Raw genomic sequence first — 20,735 nt, 5'->3', positions numbered from 1 at the left:
AGGAATACTTTTGGACAAATATTATTTTCATCTATCTGAGCTGACTTGTGGAATACTTTTCTAGTTAAAAAGGGGCAAGACTTGGTAATATAGTAAAACCTGAGTAAGGCAGTGGATTTTAGGAAGGCCTACCTGGCAAAGTATGGGTTTTCTGCATGGTAAGGGTTCTTCAGTTTTATTGTGCATCGCCTCTGAAAAACAAGCCTCTGGCTAAGAGGTTAGAGAAAGTTACACTCCTTTCATGAAGGAAGAATTTAGCTCCTTTTAGTGTTAATGCACGTAGCTTCCTCCTCGACACACAACTATTGCATAAGTCGAGGAATGGCTTTGTGCACTTCTAGAGGAAATTCACTCTGACCTGTCACTTATTTTTTAATAATTTGTGCATACATTTTCTAACAGGCAGAATTATAAGAATTTAATATCAGCAAATCTTTTACCCTGTGGTGCATTCAGAAGTAAGCTACAATAGACTTGGGATTAGCTTAAAATCATTGCGCAACTTTAAATTACAGAGAAAGTAAGCTGTACATTTTTGTTCACAGGTAGAAGCAGCAAACGCTTCCCATTGCTGAGGTCTTTTATTGGAGAGAGATTATAACCTCCCACTCTTCTGGTCTCTTCATATTTTACCAGGAAAAGACATCAACAAGAATGCTAGCCCTGGCAGTCATTCTGTGTTATTCCTGTGGGCTCTTGGTAAGTATTACTAACAGTTATAAGGATTTAAACCATTTTCCAATTTCAGACTTAAAGCAGTACTGTATTTCACTGTCCTTGAGCATCTTTGCAATGTAAATTAAGCCTTGCCTATCAATTAAAAAGAAATTTGTTTACTAAAGTAGTGGACAAAAATCAAGGAAAAAAAAATGGAAGATGTTGTCAAACGATGTATTAAAAAAATCAATTGTGACCAGCTGAATTTCCACCTTCAAAAGTTAGGGTAAGAATTTTTGTTCTGAATAAGCTGTTATAAAAAACCAGGCATGAACAGAAAAATTAGAATCACCAGAACTATTACCCCTGTCTTTGGTCAGTTCTGTGTGTTAAATCAGTGTTCACCTAAAATCTGAGGAGAGATGAGCTTTGCACCATGCCTTGAAGACTGTCAAGTTGGAATTTCTTGGACTGAGACAGGAAAACAACCTAAATCACAGGTCTGTGACAGTGCATGACCTACCAAAAGTCTTATGTGAGTCAGAAACTGTTAGGTCAAGCTGAAGACATTTACAGTGGGATATAAATGTTAGAGAGTAAGAAGCAGCCCGGTACAGACAAGGTGCAGCTTCTCCAGATCAGCACCCACATCCTAAATTCTAGGCAAAAAGCTAGTGTAGGGGGTTGTACTAAGAATGGTGTTCAGCACTGCCATCTATGATCTGGAAAGAAAATACAAAATCATTGATGGTTTAAAACTAAGAATTGCAAAAAAAAAATTGACAGGTATAAATGATGAGGGCAAGAAAATAACCCATTTCTTAAGTTCAGTCCATTTAAGTAGAACAGCTTAAAACAGACATAGGAAGCATACAAAGAGATACATGAATTGGGAATGTGGGCAGGGTTGGAGAAAGCGGCTGAGTCTGAAAAAGAATTGAGAATTCATGTTGAACAACTCAGCACTGTTGTGGTAAAGTTCTCACCGCACTACTGTGTTACCCAGTGGTGTGGAAAGATTGAAAGAATGAGTAGAAGCATGAAGGTCGCTTATTACTTTATATGAGAATAATGAGACCAATTCTGGGACATTGCATCAAATACTGTGTCTGAGTTTTAAAAGGACATTAAAGCATTAGGAAACTTACTGAACAATGCCACTAAACCATGACCTGAAAGTTAGGGAAATTTTCTTAAAGACTTTAAAAGCTCAATCTGCGTAGTTTATCAAAAAGAAGATTGAAAAATAACATGACTGAAGTGTATAAGTACCTCAAAGAAAATGCTGGACATTTATGGAAAGAAGAAAGGCAGAAGAAAAATCAATGAGAGAAAGAAATTCAAATGGGAATTTAGGCACATAGTTTAATAATAAAAGTGAATTAACAGTTGATCAAACTGTACCAGCAAAGACAATATGGTTTCTGGAAGAAACAATTTAGCAAAATATAAGGTATTGTGTTTCATATACGGCTAGCTTGGTAAAAAGGAATGACCTATGATATATAGAAAAGCAGGATAAATTCAGAGTAGACATTACAAATCTCATGAATAAATCTTTGGATTGCAAAAGACACTTTATGGACTTGAAGAGCTTAAGGGAGGGAAGAAATGGGCATAGTTCAAAGTGAAAAATCAAGTGTCCTTCTAAGCTGGGGCTGGGCTGCAGCCTTGCAGTTGCCTGTACTGTAACCTGTAATCTGGGTTGCAGGTTACATGTCGTAATGTTGGCCCATTTTGCTGAATTCCTTTCACAGCTGAGTATTTGACTTATCAAGCAGTTGTATGAGCATCAGCTCCTTGCACAGCACAGAATTAAGCTCCAGAATGGAAACTGCACTTGAGCTGCCCATAAACTACAGGCAGCTTAAAAAATGAGATTGACCAGTGCTAGGAAAGAATGACCTATGACACGTACCTGCAAAGAGAAAGAATTTTAAGCTAAATGATAACATTGCCATGAAAGCAAATGGATATAAACAGGACAGGGATAAATTTAGATCATAAATTAAAAGTGTTTCAATCCTGAAACACTTCAGTTCAGGAATAGTTTAGCACTTTGAGAAGAGATAGAAAAGCCCTATGTGTTTCAAGGTGGAGCTAGATATTAGGATGCTGTGACATGTATGATTGTGATTGCAGATGATGGGAGTCAGTTATTTTCTAGCCCCTCTGATGAGGATGTTTGCATTATTATTGATGCTTTTATGTGTTAAAATAATTGCTGCTACAGAACTCTGGAAAAAAAAAAAAATGTTGTTAATGTAGCTATGCAGCCAGAGCACCAACATCTATGGAATTTAAATGGGAGATCTCATCTAGCAGCTGGCAATTTATTTAGACGAGAAAGCATTGGTCATGAATCTGTGCTCCTGAAATGCCTATTCAAAGTAGGTGTATTTGTGAGAGAAAACCTCACTCTCTTCCCTTCCACCAAAAGAAAATGATTGAGAAAAACTCTTCAAAGAGAATTTTACAATCTCTACAAATGTTTCCTTCTCTAAAACATTTACAGCTACAAAAATCAGATCGCTTTCCCACGTTTTTTTGAAGAACGACTGTATTCTTACTCATAAGGTGTCTCTTTTCTATCTACACCAAACTTCTGCATATTTTTACCAAAGCACAAATAAAGGAAAGGAACTTCACAAGTGGAAGTGCTTTATATATGCTTTATTTTAAAAGATATATTTTCAAAAGTAATTTAAATCGTATCGCCTTTGAAATTTTTGTATCATTTGTGTTATACAAGAAGTACTGTTTTTCACTGATTTCTCTCTTTTAAACTTCAAGGTGGGTTCCTAAAAATCACTCTCAGTGTGCTGTTTCAGCCTTAAAAGAATATCTATTTCTTTGAAATATTGAAGAAAAGAAGTAATGGGCTACTGTCAACATTTGTAAAAGAATGGTGGTAGCCCTCCAGAAGGGCTTAATAAGAATAGTATAGACAAAATGTGGAGGAAGAAATTAGACCTTACAAAATTTCTTGACTCTTCCTGGTTTGTTGCTGCTACAGGTGGATGACAGCGATAAAGAAAGAGTATGGCGTGCTGTAACGATACCTTCCACTGGAAACTTCCCAGAGAGGAGTTTCCAAGTCCAAGAGCAGTCGCCTAATTTATCCAATTTATTCTGAGAATAGTCTCCAGAGTCTCACTAACTTACTTTTGAATACAATTGCTACAAATTATCTTTGAATTAGAAGGTATGTTAATTTTCTTCCTCCCATAGTTAAACTATGTATCCATTTTATCTTGAAAATCTTATAGTAACACCAGCTTGCTGCCATATTTGGCTTGCTGATTTTTCTCATCTGATTATAAATTATTTATTTTGAATCAAACACAACCATCTTAGACATTCAGAGAGGTAGAATTTTTGTATTTCATCTTACAATGGATACTACAGAGCTGTTATATGATGCTTTGCATGCATTATGATGCTCCAGTAGCTCTTTCATTTAATTACTTAGCTTATTCACTCAGACAGCAAGTGTGGCCAAACCCCTGGAGCAATCAGATCTTGTGCTTGTGGTCCATTGTCTACAGCTGATGTTTGAATGTGTTCAATGCACTTTACATCAAAAAGCTATGCAGAGAAGCTCAAGGAAATTAATTACACACTCATAAGGAAACCAACAACTGCAGCTATCCAATATGTACCCAGTTGCATCTCACATACAGCAATACACAAAAGCATTTCAGTAAATTAATCTGCACTGGTACTTATTCACGGGTTCACCAACAATGGTTAGGTGAATTAATCTCGGGACTACTTCCCTTGATTCTGTAACTGTAAGTAATGGTGATAGAAATCATCGTTTTAAAATAAAAATTATTCAGTGTAACAATGTAATTAACAAGGTTGCTAAAATGAAATGGTCCTCAAATTGGTGGTGTCTTATCATCCAACAGTGCCTTGATAATTACATTTTGAAAATTGTGGCAAAAAGATTTTGTTGTATGAAGAGTTTTTAAACCCTACTCCGGGCAACAATCTCTTCATAAAATGTATTTGATAGGATTAATGCGAAAATCAAACATTATGTTTGAAGAGGTCAGAAGCATAGGATATTTTTTGTGCAGGGAGTACCTCTAATTACCTGATCTATTAATTAAAGTAAGTAAAGGACTAACAAGATCAAAGTTTATAGTATGTAGAACTTACACACATTATTCCAAGAGGTAACATAAACCTGACAAAATACCTTTTTGACAGAAGAATGCTCCAGAATGTAAGAGCTTAAAATAAAAAAAAAAAACAACTAATGTTAATAACAATGACCACTGAAGGCCTCACACCCATCCAAATTATTTTCCTAGTTTGTACAAAAATAATAAATCTTGCTCTTTCAGAAACACAGAAACTGCTTTCAATTTTAGAAGTCAATGCAAAGCATAAACAATACTAATTTGTTTGATTTTTGTGGATAAAGCTTTTTCAAAATTTTTGCAGTTTGTTATTAAAATGCATTTGTGCAGTCAAGTAGCATGACACAGATGTTCTTTTGAGGTGTGATATGTTTAAACTGACTATCTGAGATAGCTGTGTCAGAAGATAAATGCAAGTCTCTGTGGTTTATTTCAATAAACAGTTTTGCCTTTTGAAAGCCTTGCAGGTGAGGCAAATATTGTGGAATGGGAGCTCAGAAGGGGGGATAAATATGTTTAAAGCATATATTTTAAAAATTGTAATAAAATTTCAAAGCAACCTCTTCACTCTAGTGGAAATTAAAATAATTCACAGAAGACAAGACAAACGGACTTCTCTTGTTGGAGGCCTTTCATCAGCAATATTGATTCACAAAAAGCCAGGGCCATTCTGGAAAGCCAGGAGCTGTGTGAGAGTGTCACAGCTGCATGGATCCCGTCCTGAAAGTGATACAGAATCGGCTGCCACTGCTATCCCTTTCTAGCTCACACCAAAAGAGTTTCTTCTCAGGAGCAAAACAAGACTCAATACTACTCTCCTTCTCTGAATTATCTTTTGGAAGACTCAATCTCTTTACATTATCTACATTATGAACCCAGAGTAACTGAACTCCTAGTCTAGATGCCTGGATTAGGTAACATTGCCTTCTTCTACTGTTCAAGGTTAATGCAAAGAGATTGTTTCCTTCCATCTCCTTTCTATTCCAGCATGAAATAATCCTACTTGAGCTTTACTGATGAATAAATTAATTTCATTCGGAGGGACAAAAAAAAAAAAAATCCAAGTGAGTTTCCAATGGTGAAAAAGTAGTGGAAGAGAGTGATGAACTAAACCCAGAGACAGTAAATGAAGGGGAAAGAATTAAGTTTGCAATGTCTCAAAAAAGACTGAGATTCCAAATGCTTTTCCTGTCATTTCTGTTAAAACTAACATGAATGTGTTACTTGGTAATTAATGGTGAAATTTATTTTATATGTTGTAGGTCATGAAGGTGTCAGTTCCTAATGCAATGAAAATGCAGATTTTCATATCCTGCAATGTTTTAGATAATAATTTTATCAGATTAGAGAGAAGCACAGAGCTCTTAACTCACGTTTGCCAGAGAAAACACTGTCACTTCAACTAACAGGAGCAGAAGCATTGTATCATGAAGATTTTAAAGAAGTATTTTCTAAGAAAAATGCTCAGGAGTTTTGTAAATATTTTCTGTGACAGGTTAGATTTTCTACTGATTTTTCACTGCAGATTTTTCTAGTTGCCCTTTTATCTTCTTATTTTGAATAAGTTCAAATGGTCAGATTAGGTTTTTTATATAACACTGCTGAGATAAGTAAAATTACATTAGGAGACATTTTCAGCCAAAGTAAAAATTTTTATGTGCAAGAAACAACAAATTTCCATTTTAAGATCGCTAATGATCTATTCTTTATTATTTTAGTGGTTAGAAATGAGAACTATGTGAAAAAAACATATTGGATTGCCTTTCAATGCAACTATTAAAATGTCTTTTCTTTCAGATTTGGAAAAATTTCATTTTACTGTTTCAGCTTTTTCTTAACAGAGAGAAAAGATAGAGAATAATGGGGGGTTATATCTTCTGATTAAGTTACTCTGACCTGATCACCATTTTACAGGTCAGAGGGCTTTGTATTTTAGATGAGCCTAAATTTGTATATACTTCGTTTTGTTTGTGATTCAGTACAGATATGTAAGTACAATGCTTTACTACCCCTTTGGAAAAAAAAAAAAATCTCTTAGTGTAAAGGACAAAAACTAATTTGTCAGCATTCTTCATAATCCTGTGGACATGGCTTTCTATCTTAATTAAGATACAGATTACTGGTGAATCCAGTGAACTACGGGTTGTCCCTCTAATTTTGCTTTCTTGTTTAAGACAAGTTTATTGTTGCCAATTTCAGCCATGCAGCATGTGAATTTTCTTAAGACGTTTTATGAATTATGACTCTAATCTGAGTATTTGTTGATTGTTTTTTCAGAAACACCTACTTCCTCATTAGTCTTTTGTACTTATTGTAGACCTTATTTTTATAATTGTTTTAAACTGAGGTCTTAGTTTGTTGCTGCTTCCTAATTTATTCATACTGTGGTTTTGGGGAAAAATCTTGACTCAAAAAGCTGTACAAGGATTGGAGAATGTTTTAAATATTCAAATTATGACAGATCTCTTGCTCTTCCAAAGACCTACTGCATGGGTTAAGTTTTTGACAACTTTGAAATAACTTTGAGTCAGATGTTCCCAAAATTCAATTAACTGATTTTTGGGTTTTTTTGTAGACAGGTAATACTTGGCTAAAATGAACGGAGTATCTTTGAAAATAGAAACTGTGAATTACTAATTTATAGTAGTCTGAACTTGCATTACTATCTCACCATAAAGACTAATTTGGGTATTAACTGAATAATTAAGAAAAGTTATTGGAGTAATGGATAGATTGCAAAATGACCAAGTAAAATAATTTCAGAATATTATCTTTTATAACACCAGATATCCTTCTATAAAAGCATGTCAGAGCTGAACAATTATATTTATTTTTGTGGTTAATGAATGATTCCTCTAACCAATTGAACTTGTGCAGGAACTGACTGGTATCTTTCACCACCATAATGAATAGTAATTCAGCTGATGTCAATGAGGCAACAGTAGACTGAAAGGAGAATTAATTAAAATGAGACTTTTGCCAGGCTAAAAACTGCAAACTATTGTTTCCTGAGGCAAACTCTTCACAAATCCAGGAGCAACCTGTGAATACCAAAAAAAGAATTCTGCAGATTATAGCTGCCTGGTTGATCCTGTATTTTGAATACATCCCAAAATGTCCCTTAAATTGTAGAGCTGCATATTACTGTGTTTTCTAGTTCTAATTCACTGCCTAGATTTTTTACCGTTGTGGCACTGCCCCATCAGCTTACTTTGCACACCCTAGGTTGCTGTACTCTCACTCAGTATAAACATGAACACTGGCTACTGAAGTGTGCATCTGTAAAAGAAATATATTAATCATAATTAATGGCCATTTAGAATGTCATAAGTTTTCTGTTCCTCCTTTGCCTTGTTTTGCTTTAAAAATCCACTTTTATGAGTTGTAAACCATAACTGAAAACTGGTGTTATTTGATAAGTTCTTCTCAAACAATTCTTTTACTATTTATAAAGATCTTCAAAGAAAATCTTATAATGGAATTAAATGGTTGAGGTTTATAGATAAAAAAAAATTATTTTGAATTAAAACCCCAGGGTTTGTGAAGACTGAAACACAATTCATTTAAACACTGTTCCATTTGCCTTACGGAAGCTCTGCTTGTATCAGTACAACAGTTGTGCTATATCTTCAGTGAGCATGTCAGATGGCTGTTTAGAAGATGAGAATTTTTCTCCAAAATAAGTTTGATAAAATATAAGTTCAGTTAGAGAAAAGCTGAATATAGCCTGAAGAGTCACCCACCTTAAAGTGTTTCAACAAGCAGGCCTACAGCCCAGACAAGTCAAAACTTATCAGTAAATAGAACTCAGTGCTATATGAAGTTCTTTCCCAAAACACTTCTCCTGAAATTGTTTATTTTGATTAGTCAGCTAATTATAGTGTAGGTACTGTGTTATTATCATTGATTAAGAATTTTCAATTAAGACAAAATATTTCTAGTTGTAAAAATACCGATTTCTTGAACTAGAGATTTACAGAAACATCAGTGTTGACGTTGTTTTAATGAAACACTGGCAGGCTTGGGTGTAATATTGTCCAGTGTCCTTTCTGTTCTGTCAGCCACAATCAGTTTTCTAACATTGATGGGAACTGAAGGTAGGGTCTTGAGTTCTAATTTTCAAAAATTTCTCTGAACGTCTCCCCCACAGAATTGACAGACATTTTTCCTGCTTTCTGCAACTTAAACTTCCTTTTATGCATTGAAAAAGCAATAAAATCTTTTCAGAGCTTTGGAATTTTCTGTGAGAAGGCATGGTGATGTTCAACCAGCTGTATTAATTTATATGAGACGTATACATTAAGTAATTTTTTTTCCTTTTTATTAATTCTATCCAGAAACAACACTATAATAATTCAGTATAAGACTTTAAGGAACAACAGGATTGAGCTTCAGGGTGATGATGAGAGTGGCAGGATTCATGCCACATAATGGCAGAACCCAGTATTCCTAATGCATGCACTGAAGCATATTCCTTGCTGAATAAGTCAGAGAAAATAATGTGAAGGTTAAAAACCAGTGCTGCTAGCCTTTCACGTTTCCACCAAAATTATCCTGGTCCACTACACGCATTCTCTTTCACACAGAAAGTGGTGTTTAAATTTCCTCTCAGATACATATTTTGTCTTTGCTGTATTAGTCTTGCTTACGCCACGTATCCAGCACCCCCTTAGTTATCATCTGAGTCTTCTAAGCCTCCTATAAACAGATGGAAATATTCTGGGTGAAGGAAAGATCATGACCTGCGCCAATCACCTGCCACCCCCCTGACAGCCTATATGGGCTGGGCAGGGGGCTTCACCCCCTTTCCTGGGCGATCGTGAAGGCATTGAGGATTCCTCTAGTGTTCCAGCCTTTCTTACGTGCAAAACACCTCATCTCCTGAAGGAGTCATCACGGTGAAAAAGGGTGTTCTGTTAACAGAACTTACTTACGGAAACTGAATAAGTGCATCCGTGCTCACATTTTGCTTATAGCTGCAAATTTGAGTACTCTTACCTGCAAAGGTCTGTATACAGGAACAACAAAAATAGGTAAAGAGATAGATGTATTCTTAGAGTTCATTTGTACTGTGTCAGAATTTTGGGATGAGTTTTGGAGGTAAAATTTTAATGCATATATGGAGAAACTGCTTGCAAATAGCAATTCCAGTTCTCTACTGTATTGTAATTCTTGTAATCATGGATTACTGCCTCGAGTTGGTGCATTTCATTTTCAGTTTGTGCAGTAAAAAATTGCAATATTATGTTCAAAACTGAAGGAAAACAGAAGATTTTTTTTCTTTATTTATTGTACTTTAATTCTTGCAAATTAAGAGTTAAAGCAAACTGATAAGTCTTGCAAACTCTGGTAAATCTGCTTCCTTTCCTCCCCCCCCCCCCCCCAAAAAAAAAGGAAGTTTGCATAAAGCACTCTTTTTAATAGAATGAAGCAATGAAAAATACCATTATGGATTTCAAAAAAAGTCTTTCATGGGACGTAGTCCAGATATGATGCTGAAATCTGCCCACTTCAATTTTAGTTCTAATACTGCTGAATCAGAGGTAATGGATGTGACCCAACAGCATCAGGGAAAACATCTCTCAGATGCACATCCCTACATGGAGGCATTATATAGGTACCTAGGCACAGAATTAACAGTTACCTTAGAATAAGGTAGTTAGCCATAATTCAGGCATGTGAAGTCAGTGCTTTAGTCATTATTGACTTCAAAATTTTTATTTGTCTGTTCCAAAAAAATAAAAATTTTGCCCAACTTTTGCCAGCAAGTTACCACTGTGTGACATTTATTTTTTTTATCTAGCAGGGCACCCTTAGCCAGCAGATACGTTGCTCACAAAACTGGAAGTTTAGTTGGTCGCTGCAGATGAATATGTCTTAGCCTACAGATGCCCAGAGCATGGATGCTCCTGTGATTACTGAATCTAACAGTTGACACGGCAGTTTTGAAAACTTTATGAAATTAAAAGCCTCAGAAGGACAAAAACTCAGGTTCTTTTTAATAATCGAGTCCTGCTATATCCCAGAACTTTATAAACCAACTTTTCACAAAAAAATCCCTGAGCTCTGCAGTTACCCACTAAGATGTAAAGTAAGAATAATTTAAAAAAAACCCCCAGACTTCTGAAGAACTATGCTGGTATAACTGTATTTACTGGGCGTTTCTTCTGAGTGGTTAGTTACGAAATTAAAGTTAATTAAAGTTGATTGTTGGTAAAAATGATCAAATTTGTAAACAGCCAATTTTATAGAAAGTCATCTTGGAAATGATAAATTCTGGTACTTTTGGATCCTCAGAGATGCTATCTAGGATTACATCAGGCTCATATTTTACCCTTCAAAATTCTGAAAGGAAGAAAACCATATTTTACAAGAAACTGGAGATAAATTCTAGACATAGTGGAGTCTTATGCAAACTGTAGATAATGTGTGAAGTCTTGGGCAATGCTGAGTTGGGTAGCATATTCCAACAGTTTTTTTCTTATAGCAAAGGTATTTTTATATATATTCTATATCAAAGATGGAATGCAACAAAGGGCAAAATATTAAGACAGTAGGCCATGTACTTGTAACTGCAGCTTTAATTTTAATTAGGACAAGGAAAAAAGATGGGTTTGCTTTCTTACATGTCATAGCTGTACTAATTTTGCTTATGATACCCTTCCTAAATTAGTTTTAGCTGTAAGAATCAAGTACAGGTTAATAGTGATTAACTCAGCCCCACAGTTTGAGACCCTTTAGTACTCCTGTGTTTGCTTTCTACTTACTTTGTTGTTTCACTGAAACACTCAGGATAATCTGCTGGCTTGCTTTTTCCACTGGCATTGATTCGTATTAGACAGTAGCCCCACTACTTGTGCAACTCCACTATTTGAACAGCCCCATCAGTGACCGCATAATCATCTCAGGCTACAGTCTTGAACTTTTCTACATCTTCTGTGGTCTCAAACTGCTTCCCTTGGAAACTGCGTTTCGCTAATGTTGCATGTAACCAAATAGAAACGTAAGTAAAACCAATATTGATGGGACTGATCTTCCTTAGGGTAGTTCCTACCTGGAAATCCTACCCGACTCTCCCTGCTGTTCCTGCTCCTTTTGGACATCTGTGGTAGGTCTAGAGGAATAACAGGGTTATATGTGGTATAAGAAAAGTTATATAAGAAGTGTTCATTATGTAGAAAGTCCACTGCAATGTAGACTAATTATTATTACCCTGTTTGCTGTTGAATAGTGTTGGAGCAATTCATTAGACAGCTGACTGGAAGAACAAAATGCATTCTTTTACATTTTTATAATCACAAGCTGTCTGGTTTTGTACATTTTTCCTTCATTCTTTCTTTTTGCTCTCACTACTTAACATTTGTATTGGCACAGCATCTGAAGACATCAGTCAGGAAGGATCATGTTGCTTCAGCAGCCATAAAAAATAATGGATTATAACCTGTGCTAGAAAAAAGTACAGTCTCAAAGATTCTCACCTTCTTTTCTTTTGACTGTGCAGAATGTTCTGCTTCCTGATTCTCTTCTCATTCTTTTGCTTTGGTCCTGCATTCTTGTTATGCATAGTTTCTAGTGTGTCTTTTCCTGCTCTCTGAGATGTTCCCTTTCTGCTGGTAGTTCCTCAAAAAAAGTGCCTTTTACTTGATCTGTTCTCAGTGCCTATATATCAGTGAAAGTAAAGTTACTCCTTTTTAGTTCCTATCTTCTTTACTGATTCTTCCAATAAACATCATGAAGATCAGTAGGAAAGGCAATAAAAAGAAGATGCAACACCACACAGAAGGGCTCTTCATTGTTAATTACTTGAGAAAAGCTGATTTGTGGAAATAATTCCCTACAGGTGTTGTTACATAATACTCAGTAAGGTCATTTGAACCTTGTATTCTAAATCTGTTAAAATAAGAAGCTCTAGTCTTATAAAAATTTTCATTTTCTCTAATTGTCATCATTTCTAGGATATTTGGACAAGATAATCTGATAGAGGAGCTATTACATTTTTCATCCTACAGAACCACAGCACTTATCTTGCAATACTACTTGCTTTCAGTTGTTGTTAGTATCGGTTGGCTAGGAATGAATTAGGAGAGGTTGCAAAGTAGGAAAATGTAACTAGCACAGTAAGAATAGAAAGATTCATGGTTCTAATTGAAATTTCTTTGTTATGTCTTTTTTTTTTTTACAGTTTAAAATGTTATAAACATAGTTGTTTTTTACACAAATAAACAATGGATAGTAAAAGTTCTGATCAAATTCGTACTTGGGAAAAAACTTATATTTGGTTCAAAGGGATTTCAGTGTTTTCACTGGTAGTTGAAATACAAGAGAATTTGAATTACATATTCTTGGTCACAAAAAAACCCACTTCCTTTTTGTCTGAGTTTTGGGAAGTACAATGCATGCCTGTGGGTACACCCTGCGAGGGAATGCTGATACTCTCCTCCTAACATTTTATAAGGACCCTGAGCACATTTCCTGCATCCCAGGGGTTTGGCTACCCGGGCTCAGTGCCAGCTCTGACAATGCAGCAGCTCAGCTTTGAAGCAGAACTGTTTGATAAAAATCTGCAGAAGCCTCAGCAGGGGTTCACCTCCCTTCTCTCAGGAGCTTTTTTTTTTTGTTGTTGTTTTGTTTTGTTTTGTTTTTTTCCTTTTTTTTTTTTTTTTTTTTCCTCCCTCATGACTGCTGGGGAGATGCTCTTGGTTTCTGCAGGAACCACTGTGCAAGTATACCTTCACCAAGCCTTGTACCTTCCTAATTCTGACCCTGAGCCTGTTCTGCTGAGCTGTTTTTTTTGGCTTGACCTTGGACTTGCCTCCTCACTACCAACTTTGCCCATCAGTCTGAACTGCTGTTTGGACTGGATCTGCCCTGCTCCTGTACAGGGGCTCTGGGACTGCAAACTTTGGTGGTAAGATCCGGCTCCTGCCTTCCTTGCTGTGAGCCTGAGCTCCCAGCTCACCTTCCCTTCCCTTGCTGCTCCCAGAGACGTATCAAATCTTTTTCATTAGGACCTGGAGTCTGTTGACTGATTTATCCCACAGAAACTATCTTTTCAAAGTGAGTCTGGGCTGCCGAGAAAAGGTACTGTGTCTCAGTGCTCTCATCTTGAATTACTACATTTTCTTTCACATGCTATTTTATTCACACCCTGATTTTAACAGACACTTTTATTTCTTGAATAGCATTGTAAGTACAATTCTTAACATATGAATAAGCTACTAAAGTCTCATTAGAATGTCTGAAAAACTTTATTTTCAAAGATGTTTGTGATTATATGCCAGATTTAATATTTTTTAGCTGTTGTTTTTTTTTTTCTCTCTCATTATTTAGAGGAACTAATGCTGGCTTAAAGGATATTGACTTCTGCTTCTTAAAGCTATTCATCTGAAATCAACTGGCAATGTAATGCAGGAATAATTTCAAAATCAGTTAACTGTGAACTCAGACATGCCCCAGAGTTGGGTTGCATGGAGCTTTTTTCCACAAGAATCTGATCTCTAAGTGCAATTAGCTGTCTCCGTGATACCGTTTCCTTCAATATAAGGACAATAGGGTAGTGAATAGAACAAGGAAAGAGGCAACAACCTAACTGTAGCATGATTCTTGGTCTATGCTAATATGGGTAACTAAAGAAAAACCATACAAGGAGAATCTATTTTGCATTTCCACAGTGCCACCTACCTTTTCATCCTGTGCTTTCCCCATACACAGGTCCACATAAAATACCTGTACTATACTCTTTAAGCGGAAAGCAAATCCCTGACACTCTAGTTCTGATAGGCCTGATAGACCTGTGCTGGTGCCTATGCAAGTTCAAGAGCTGCCATGAACCTGTTTGACTCAAAAATATGATCTTTGTGTTGACTCTACAAATATGATCTTGATTTCACCATGACCTCTTGGAACCCAGCCAAATCCAGAGGAATTTTTGTTAACACTATTACTTTAGTGAAAACTCAGAGGGATCCTCAGTCTTAAAGATTATTACAACTTCAAAATATACCTTAGAAGTGTTTATTTTCCTTCTTGGTAGTCAATTACAGTTATTTTTAGGCTCCATTAAATAATCATTCCTAGCTTTTACCCTCATTTTCACACCTCTGCCCTCTTCTTAATATCACACTGGGGCTTGGCCTGGCAGTCATTGAAATAATTTTTTTTGGGGGGGTCTGATTATAGCTTTTCTCCCAGTCCTCAAATATATCACTGAAAATGTAATAGAATGCTATGTGTCTAAAATCTGTTAATAATATATTATCAGTAAGTATGTTAATCATCTTAGACATAGTAGTACAAACATGCACAATATTATAAAAGACTATTAACAATGCTTTATTCTCTCTACAGTGTCTTTCAGAAATCAAATTAATAATTAGATCCTACAATGACCACTATACATCTCATTTCAGTCATTTCAATTTGAAAAGCCTTTAGATGTGGCACGAAAAATTAATTATTTAAGAATTAAATAAATCAGGTGCAGTTTCCACTTGTGAAGCATGCCAGTCCCAAGACTTTGCTCATTAAAGTAGAAAGCCTGTAACTTTATGCTAAAAAAAAATATTTTTTTTCATTTGACCTGTACTGAAAATAAAACTAAACACCTATCTACACAGGCATATCATTTAAACAATCGCTTTAAACAACTTCAGGGCTGTTGGACAAGAATTGAAAGTTTTACCTGTTAGGCTCATTCAGCCTTCTCACACAGCCTTGAGTGCTTGTTAATGAAGAGCGGAAAAGTTTTAATGTTGCACGATGTAAAAGAGGATGCATTATTTTCTTCTATAATGTCTGAGCAAATGAAACAGGTTTCACTGTTCCTAGAAATTCATAGTGTATCTGCCTTCTCACTGAGGTGTTACACAGGTGCTAAGGCTGGAGTCTGTGTGTCTTACAGAGAGTGGAAGCAGCGTCCTACTGTTCCCTGTTCCCTTTGCTCTAATGGAAATGATTTCACAAGGCTTAAGTTGGAAAAGAACTAGAGTTAATGGCTCCTGGCAGGAAGCTTGGGAATTTTACTGGGTTTAATATTTTAACCTTTTTTTTTTCTTTTTTTTTTCTCCATAATACTTTTTCCATTTTAAAACATGGAGAAGACTCCTGTGTGTCTTGAACTGACTCAGGTATCTCAATTATTATTGCCAGACCTAAAGTCACCAGCAGTACAAAGATATACATACATTCTGAGCAGCTTTCTGAAGTCTTTCTCAGACTATATAGTCCTTGTGCACAGTAACCATGCTCACTGTGATAACATTACAATTTAAGAGCAGAAGGCTGTTGAATACAACAGTTATTTGGATATTGAACAACATAATTTGAATTTATGCAAAATAAGATGCCTGTATACATTTTGAAACAAATAAGTGTTAGTCCAGGATTATGTGATGCAAAATACATGTACGCTTTCCAGGACTGATTTCTTAACTTTTTTCTTAACTTTTTCTTCCCCTTGGAATATAATATGTGTTTTTATATCATTAAAATAAAGGTTGAATCATTCAAAAGTAGGATGGCATTTAAATAACACGCAGAGGAAAAGTAAATTCAATGAGTACACTGAAACAGAACAATAATAACACAGTACTGCTTGTATTGCCTACACTACGGAGGGGTTTGGTCATTTACTCTGAACATTAAATACTCAAGCAACTGGAAAATTTGGACTGCAATATATGTGCTTTTACTCTTTCCTCCAGTGTTAATTAATCCCATACCATGTGACCCAGTTTCTTAAAATCTCTTGGCAGAATTACAATAAAATCACATTATAAAATGTTCACATTACATATGTTGATACAAAACAGGTCATAAAACTGACTTCAAAAAGGAAAGATTTGCTATGAACCTGTGAGCACCTCTGCCATCATTGTGGGGCACTGCACAGTACTGTTTTAACTTTGTGGTTACAAATTCCTTACATGCATAATCCCCAAACTCTCTCTGGAGAACTACTTTTCAAATTTAAATCTCCTCTTTAATCTTTGTCAAGTAACAATATGATTCTTAAAATAGTCTGGCATAGTCATGTTATATGCCATAGGCTGTTTATTGTGATACAGAGCTAGAATGTTTGTTGGTAAGAAGTATGGTTAACCCTGCATCAGCAGTGAATACATGATGACATTGGAGTCTGCTTCTGTACATGTCTGATTTTTCTTTTTAAATTTTCTCTCACATTTAAATGGTGGACTCAAGTTTATTTTAGCCTGTTATCACCACACTTCCAAGCTATGTGCTTGCATGGGTATCATAACATTACTTTAGCTAGAAAAATGGTGCTGGGCAGAAAGTAGAAAAAGCCATATGAACCTCAGTCTTCTACTTAGGTCATAATTTATGGATATGTTGCTATCTTTCATAATACAAATCTGAGACTGCCAGCGGTACAGCAAATGCTTTCCCTCTTGAGAGTGAACATATCCTCTGTTCACTCAGCTATCATTTTTTCTGTTTCTGTGTAAGAGTTCTTTGACCTAATGCAATCCCTGATTTTCCTTTTACTGAAAAGAACTGACAGTCTACATATGCCCAACACAGACTGTCTTCTGTAACTTTTACACACAGACGCTGCACCTGAAGAATTTCCAAGAACGTTATTGCCACATTTCCTGCTGAAAACAGTGATAAAATTCACAGATCAGATAGGGAAACGCTAACTGTGAAGGAACAGGTGGAGGAAATGTACAGCCTTCAGCTGGCAAAATGCAAAATCAGATTCGAGGCAACGCAGTGTTACAAAGTCATCCGCGAAGCGCGATCCCCACGCATCTAGTTTCCGAGCTCACAGCCCGGTGGCCAGACGTTAGCGGTGAAGAATGGCAGCGACCGCGGCCACTCTCCGTGCCAGTCCCGGGCATTTCACCCGCCCGGGGAGACCGGGGGGGGGGGGACTTTCGCTTCCCCAGACTCACCTGAGCAGCACCGCGGCTTCCCACAGATAAAATCCCGAGACGGCTGCGCGGAGGTAACTAATCCGGCCCATGCTGCTCGGGGGAGCCGCGGGGCCCTGGAGCGGCCGTGTCCGAGGCATCGACGGGGCGCCGCGGCTCGGCACGGCGGTCTCGGCCGGCGGCGCGGCTCCCCGCGGGCGGGCGGCGTCCCAGCACCCTGGAGAGCTCCGGCGGCTCTGTGCCCGCCGCCCGCCTAGTGCCCGGCGGCGCCCGGCGCCCTCCCGCTGGGCCCCGCTGCCGCGCCCGCCCCGCCGCTCCGCATCGCAGTCGAGCGGCAGCCGAATCCCAGCCGCGGCGGCGGCGCCGAGCCGCGGCGGCGGCCGGAGCCCACTTCCCCGCCCGCCTCGCCCCCGGCTCCTGCCAGCAGCCGACACCCCGCCGCCGGCCGCATCCCGGGCGCGGGGAGGTCCGCGGCCCCGGCGGCGGCGGGGCGGGAGGGGAGGTAGGGCGGGGGCCGGCCGCGGCCGCCCACCCCCGGAGCGCGCTGCCTCCGCGGCGGCCGGCGGGGCGGGACCGCGGACGGCGGCGGCGAGGGGGGGCCCTGGAGGGGCTGCCCCTGGGAGGGGAGATGGCCGCGCCGGGGCGCGGGGCGGGGGGCTTAGCTGGGGCTCGAGGTTGATGCTTGTGCTCAGAGAAGCCCCTGCCCGTGCGGAACAGCCCCTGCCCGTGCGGAACAACCCCTGCCCGGGCGGAACAGCCCCTGCCTGCGGGCCTCCCCTCTTGCGGGAAGAGGGGTGGGGGGGGTGATGTCTGCACAGGGCAGCTGTGTTTCAAGAGCTGGGATGAATTCACTGAACCTTGGGTCTCGGAAAGGTTTGGGGAAAGAGGGGTGGGGGTTATTCTTCTTTGGCTGTAGGGCTGGTGGTATGCTTTTCTTAGGAGATGGTGGTGGTGGGTGGAAACTGCTAATGGGACACAGGGAAAGTATATCCTGTTCTATTCCACTTTTTAGAAAAGAGAGACGATCTAGTGCCTTAAGGAGGACTAATAAGGAAATCCAAAGAGTTTGAAAGTTTGGCTGGGGAGGACGGTGGAACGGACTATGGGAAGAAACAAGGGAAAGATGATAGTAAGAGGGAAACAGGAAAGTTATTCATGAGAAGAGGGAGGAACAGTGAGTGAATTTTCAAGTACAGGAGACAGTAAGAAAGTGAGATGATTACAGTTTTTGTTAGAGAAACCAAACAACATTTCATGCAAGCCAGAAGCTTCTTGCATTAGAAAAGTGTAAGGGTTTATGAGCTGACATTTAAAGTATAGTTTGAGAAATTCTTGTGGGAATCTCCATGGTTTGTACATGAAGTAAAATGAAAGCTATGGGAGTAAGGGCTATACCTGAAGATGGACAGAAGAGGAAAATATGTCTGAGATTGTGGAGTAGGGATGCTGTCTGTGAGCCTAAAAGGCAATGACCTTTGAACACTACATCATGTCTGGGAGAGCCAATAGAAGGAGAAATCTGGGAGCAGTTCAGGGACGGTTCTCTGCATTTGTGAAATACATCTGGCTGGGCATATCCTGCTCTTGGTGTTCACCTCAGTATAATCTGCTGGCTTGCTCTTTCCTATAGCCCCTAATTTGTGCTAGGCAGCAGCCCCACTCCTTGTGCAGCTCCACTAGTTGCACATGATTATCTCAGCCCAGAGTCTTATTTAAACAATTAAAAAGCTATAGAAATCTCAAGTGCTGAAGAAGGAAGCAGATGTGGAAAAAGGCAAAGGTTAAGCAAGATTAGGCACACGAAGCAGAGTAAAAGAAACTGGAATCTGAGGAAAGTATAATAAACTCATTACAGAAAAAGGAAAATGGAAAAACAGAGAGTGAATTATAGAACAACTTTTTACACAGAATAGAAAAAAGAAATTGAAAGAACATTGAGCAGAGGAGATGTGGTAGAGAAACAAGAAACAAGAATTTTATCCATTCCTTATATCCAAGGATAGGATGAGTGTTAGAAATAGGGTATTTCATTAGAAATCTTTGAAGCAATCGCAAGTTCCACCTCCAGGTATATTGTCTTTTATTGTTTCAAAAATATCTCGTATGTAGCTTTCACCTCAGTTCTTAACTTACGTTTTCTGTTTTTGCCATATCCTTATTCTTTCTTTAGCTCTTCTGCAAGATTATTCCAGCAGGTATCACTAAATAATAATGCCTACCACACATTTTAGATCCAGTTTGGATTTCTTTGCTGATACCTATAAAGTGTATGGCTGAAGAATGTACTAGTGTTAGAATATCACTAACTTACTTCCTCTGTTCCCTGAACTTTTTTATTAGCAGCGGTTACATAAATTCAGGGACTTTTTGTGTTCAGTACTCTTAAGTTTTTAGGTGCACTTTGAAAAAAGTTTATGCTTTTGTTCTTGTTCTGCCCGTAGCCCTGGGTGACAACAGTGATCATGAAAAAAAAACCTGTTTAAACCCTTAACTGAAAGCATAATAGCAAACAAACTAAAGAATCCCTCCATTTGCGCAAGGACAGTCTATCAATGCAGGTACTCTGCAGAATTTGAGTGTAGAGTGTTGTATATATACTCTGAATATACTTCCCTTGTATATTCAGAACAGTTGATTCTTATCTTTCCCCTTAAAATAAGTATTTATTGAGGGTGCTTCTCCAAGCACTGTTTTATATTTGTGCGTTATGTACTTCAACAGTGAATTGGTCTAACATTTAATTTATTTGCACTGAGGCAAGTGTTTTTTTCTTATGATGCTACTAGTTAAAACTACCGGCACAAACACTCCAGTTCTCCAGTAGGAACCGTTCTATTAATTATAAATACAGGCTATACTTTAGATATGCAGAGTTCAAATTTCTCAAGATCCCTGTGGGAAAGATCATACACTTGCTTGTGCTATAAGTAGCAATACAAATGTTGTTTTCAAGCTTTCGAAAATTTTCATATGAGTAGTGCTGAATATTAAAATGCTGTCTTCTGAGTGGATTCAAACAGCTCACCTGTTC

The 20,735-nt window shown here is 38.0% G+C and overlaps 1 protein-coding gene across 1 annotated transcript in view; it reads right to left on the bottom strand.

Moving 5' to 3' along the window:
• The window catches only part of GLRA3 (glycine receptor alpha 3), an 88,877-nt gene extending 71,024 nt beyond the window's left edge, over positions 1-17,853 (bottom strand). Inside the window, exon 1 of the mRNA XM_086463998.1 lies at positions 17,726-17,853. Coding sequence (XP_086320124.1) covers positions 17,726-17,844 — 119 coding nt within the window. The 5' untranslated portion in view covers positions 17,845-17,853. The remainder of the gene's footprint in view (positions 1-17,725) is intronic.
• Between the last annotated feature and the right edge of the window lie 2,882 nt (positions 17,854-20,735).

Source organism: Leptosomus discolor, chromosome 4, assembly GCF_034619465.1.
Source record: "Leptosomus discolor isolate bLepDis1 chromosome 4, bLepDis1.hap2, whole genome shotgun sequence".
Lineage (NCBI taxonomy): Eukaryota > Metazoa > Chordata > Aves > Leptosomiformes > Leptosomidae > Leptosomus > Leptosomus discolor.
The sequence above is the reverse complement of the archived record's forward strand: the minus strand, read 5'-3'. Positions and strand labels throughout refer to the sequence as shown.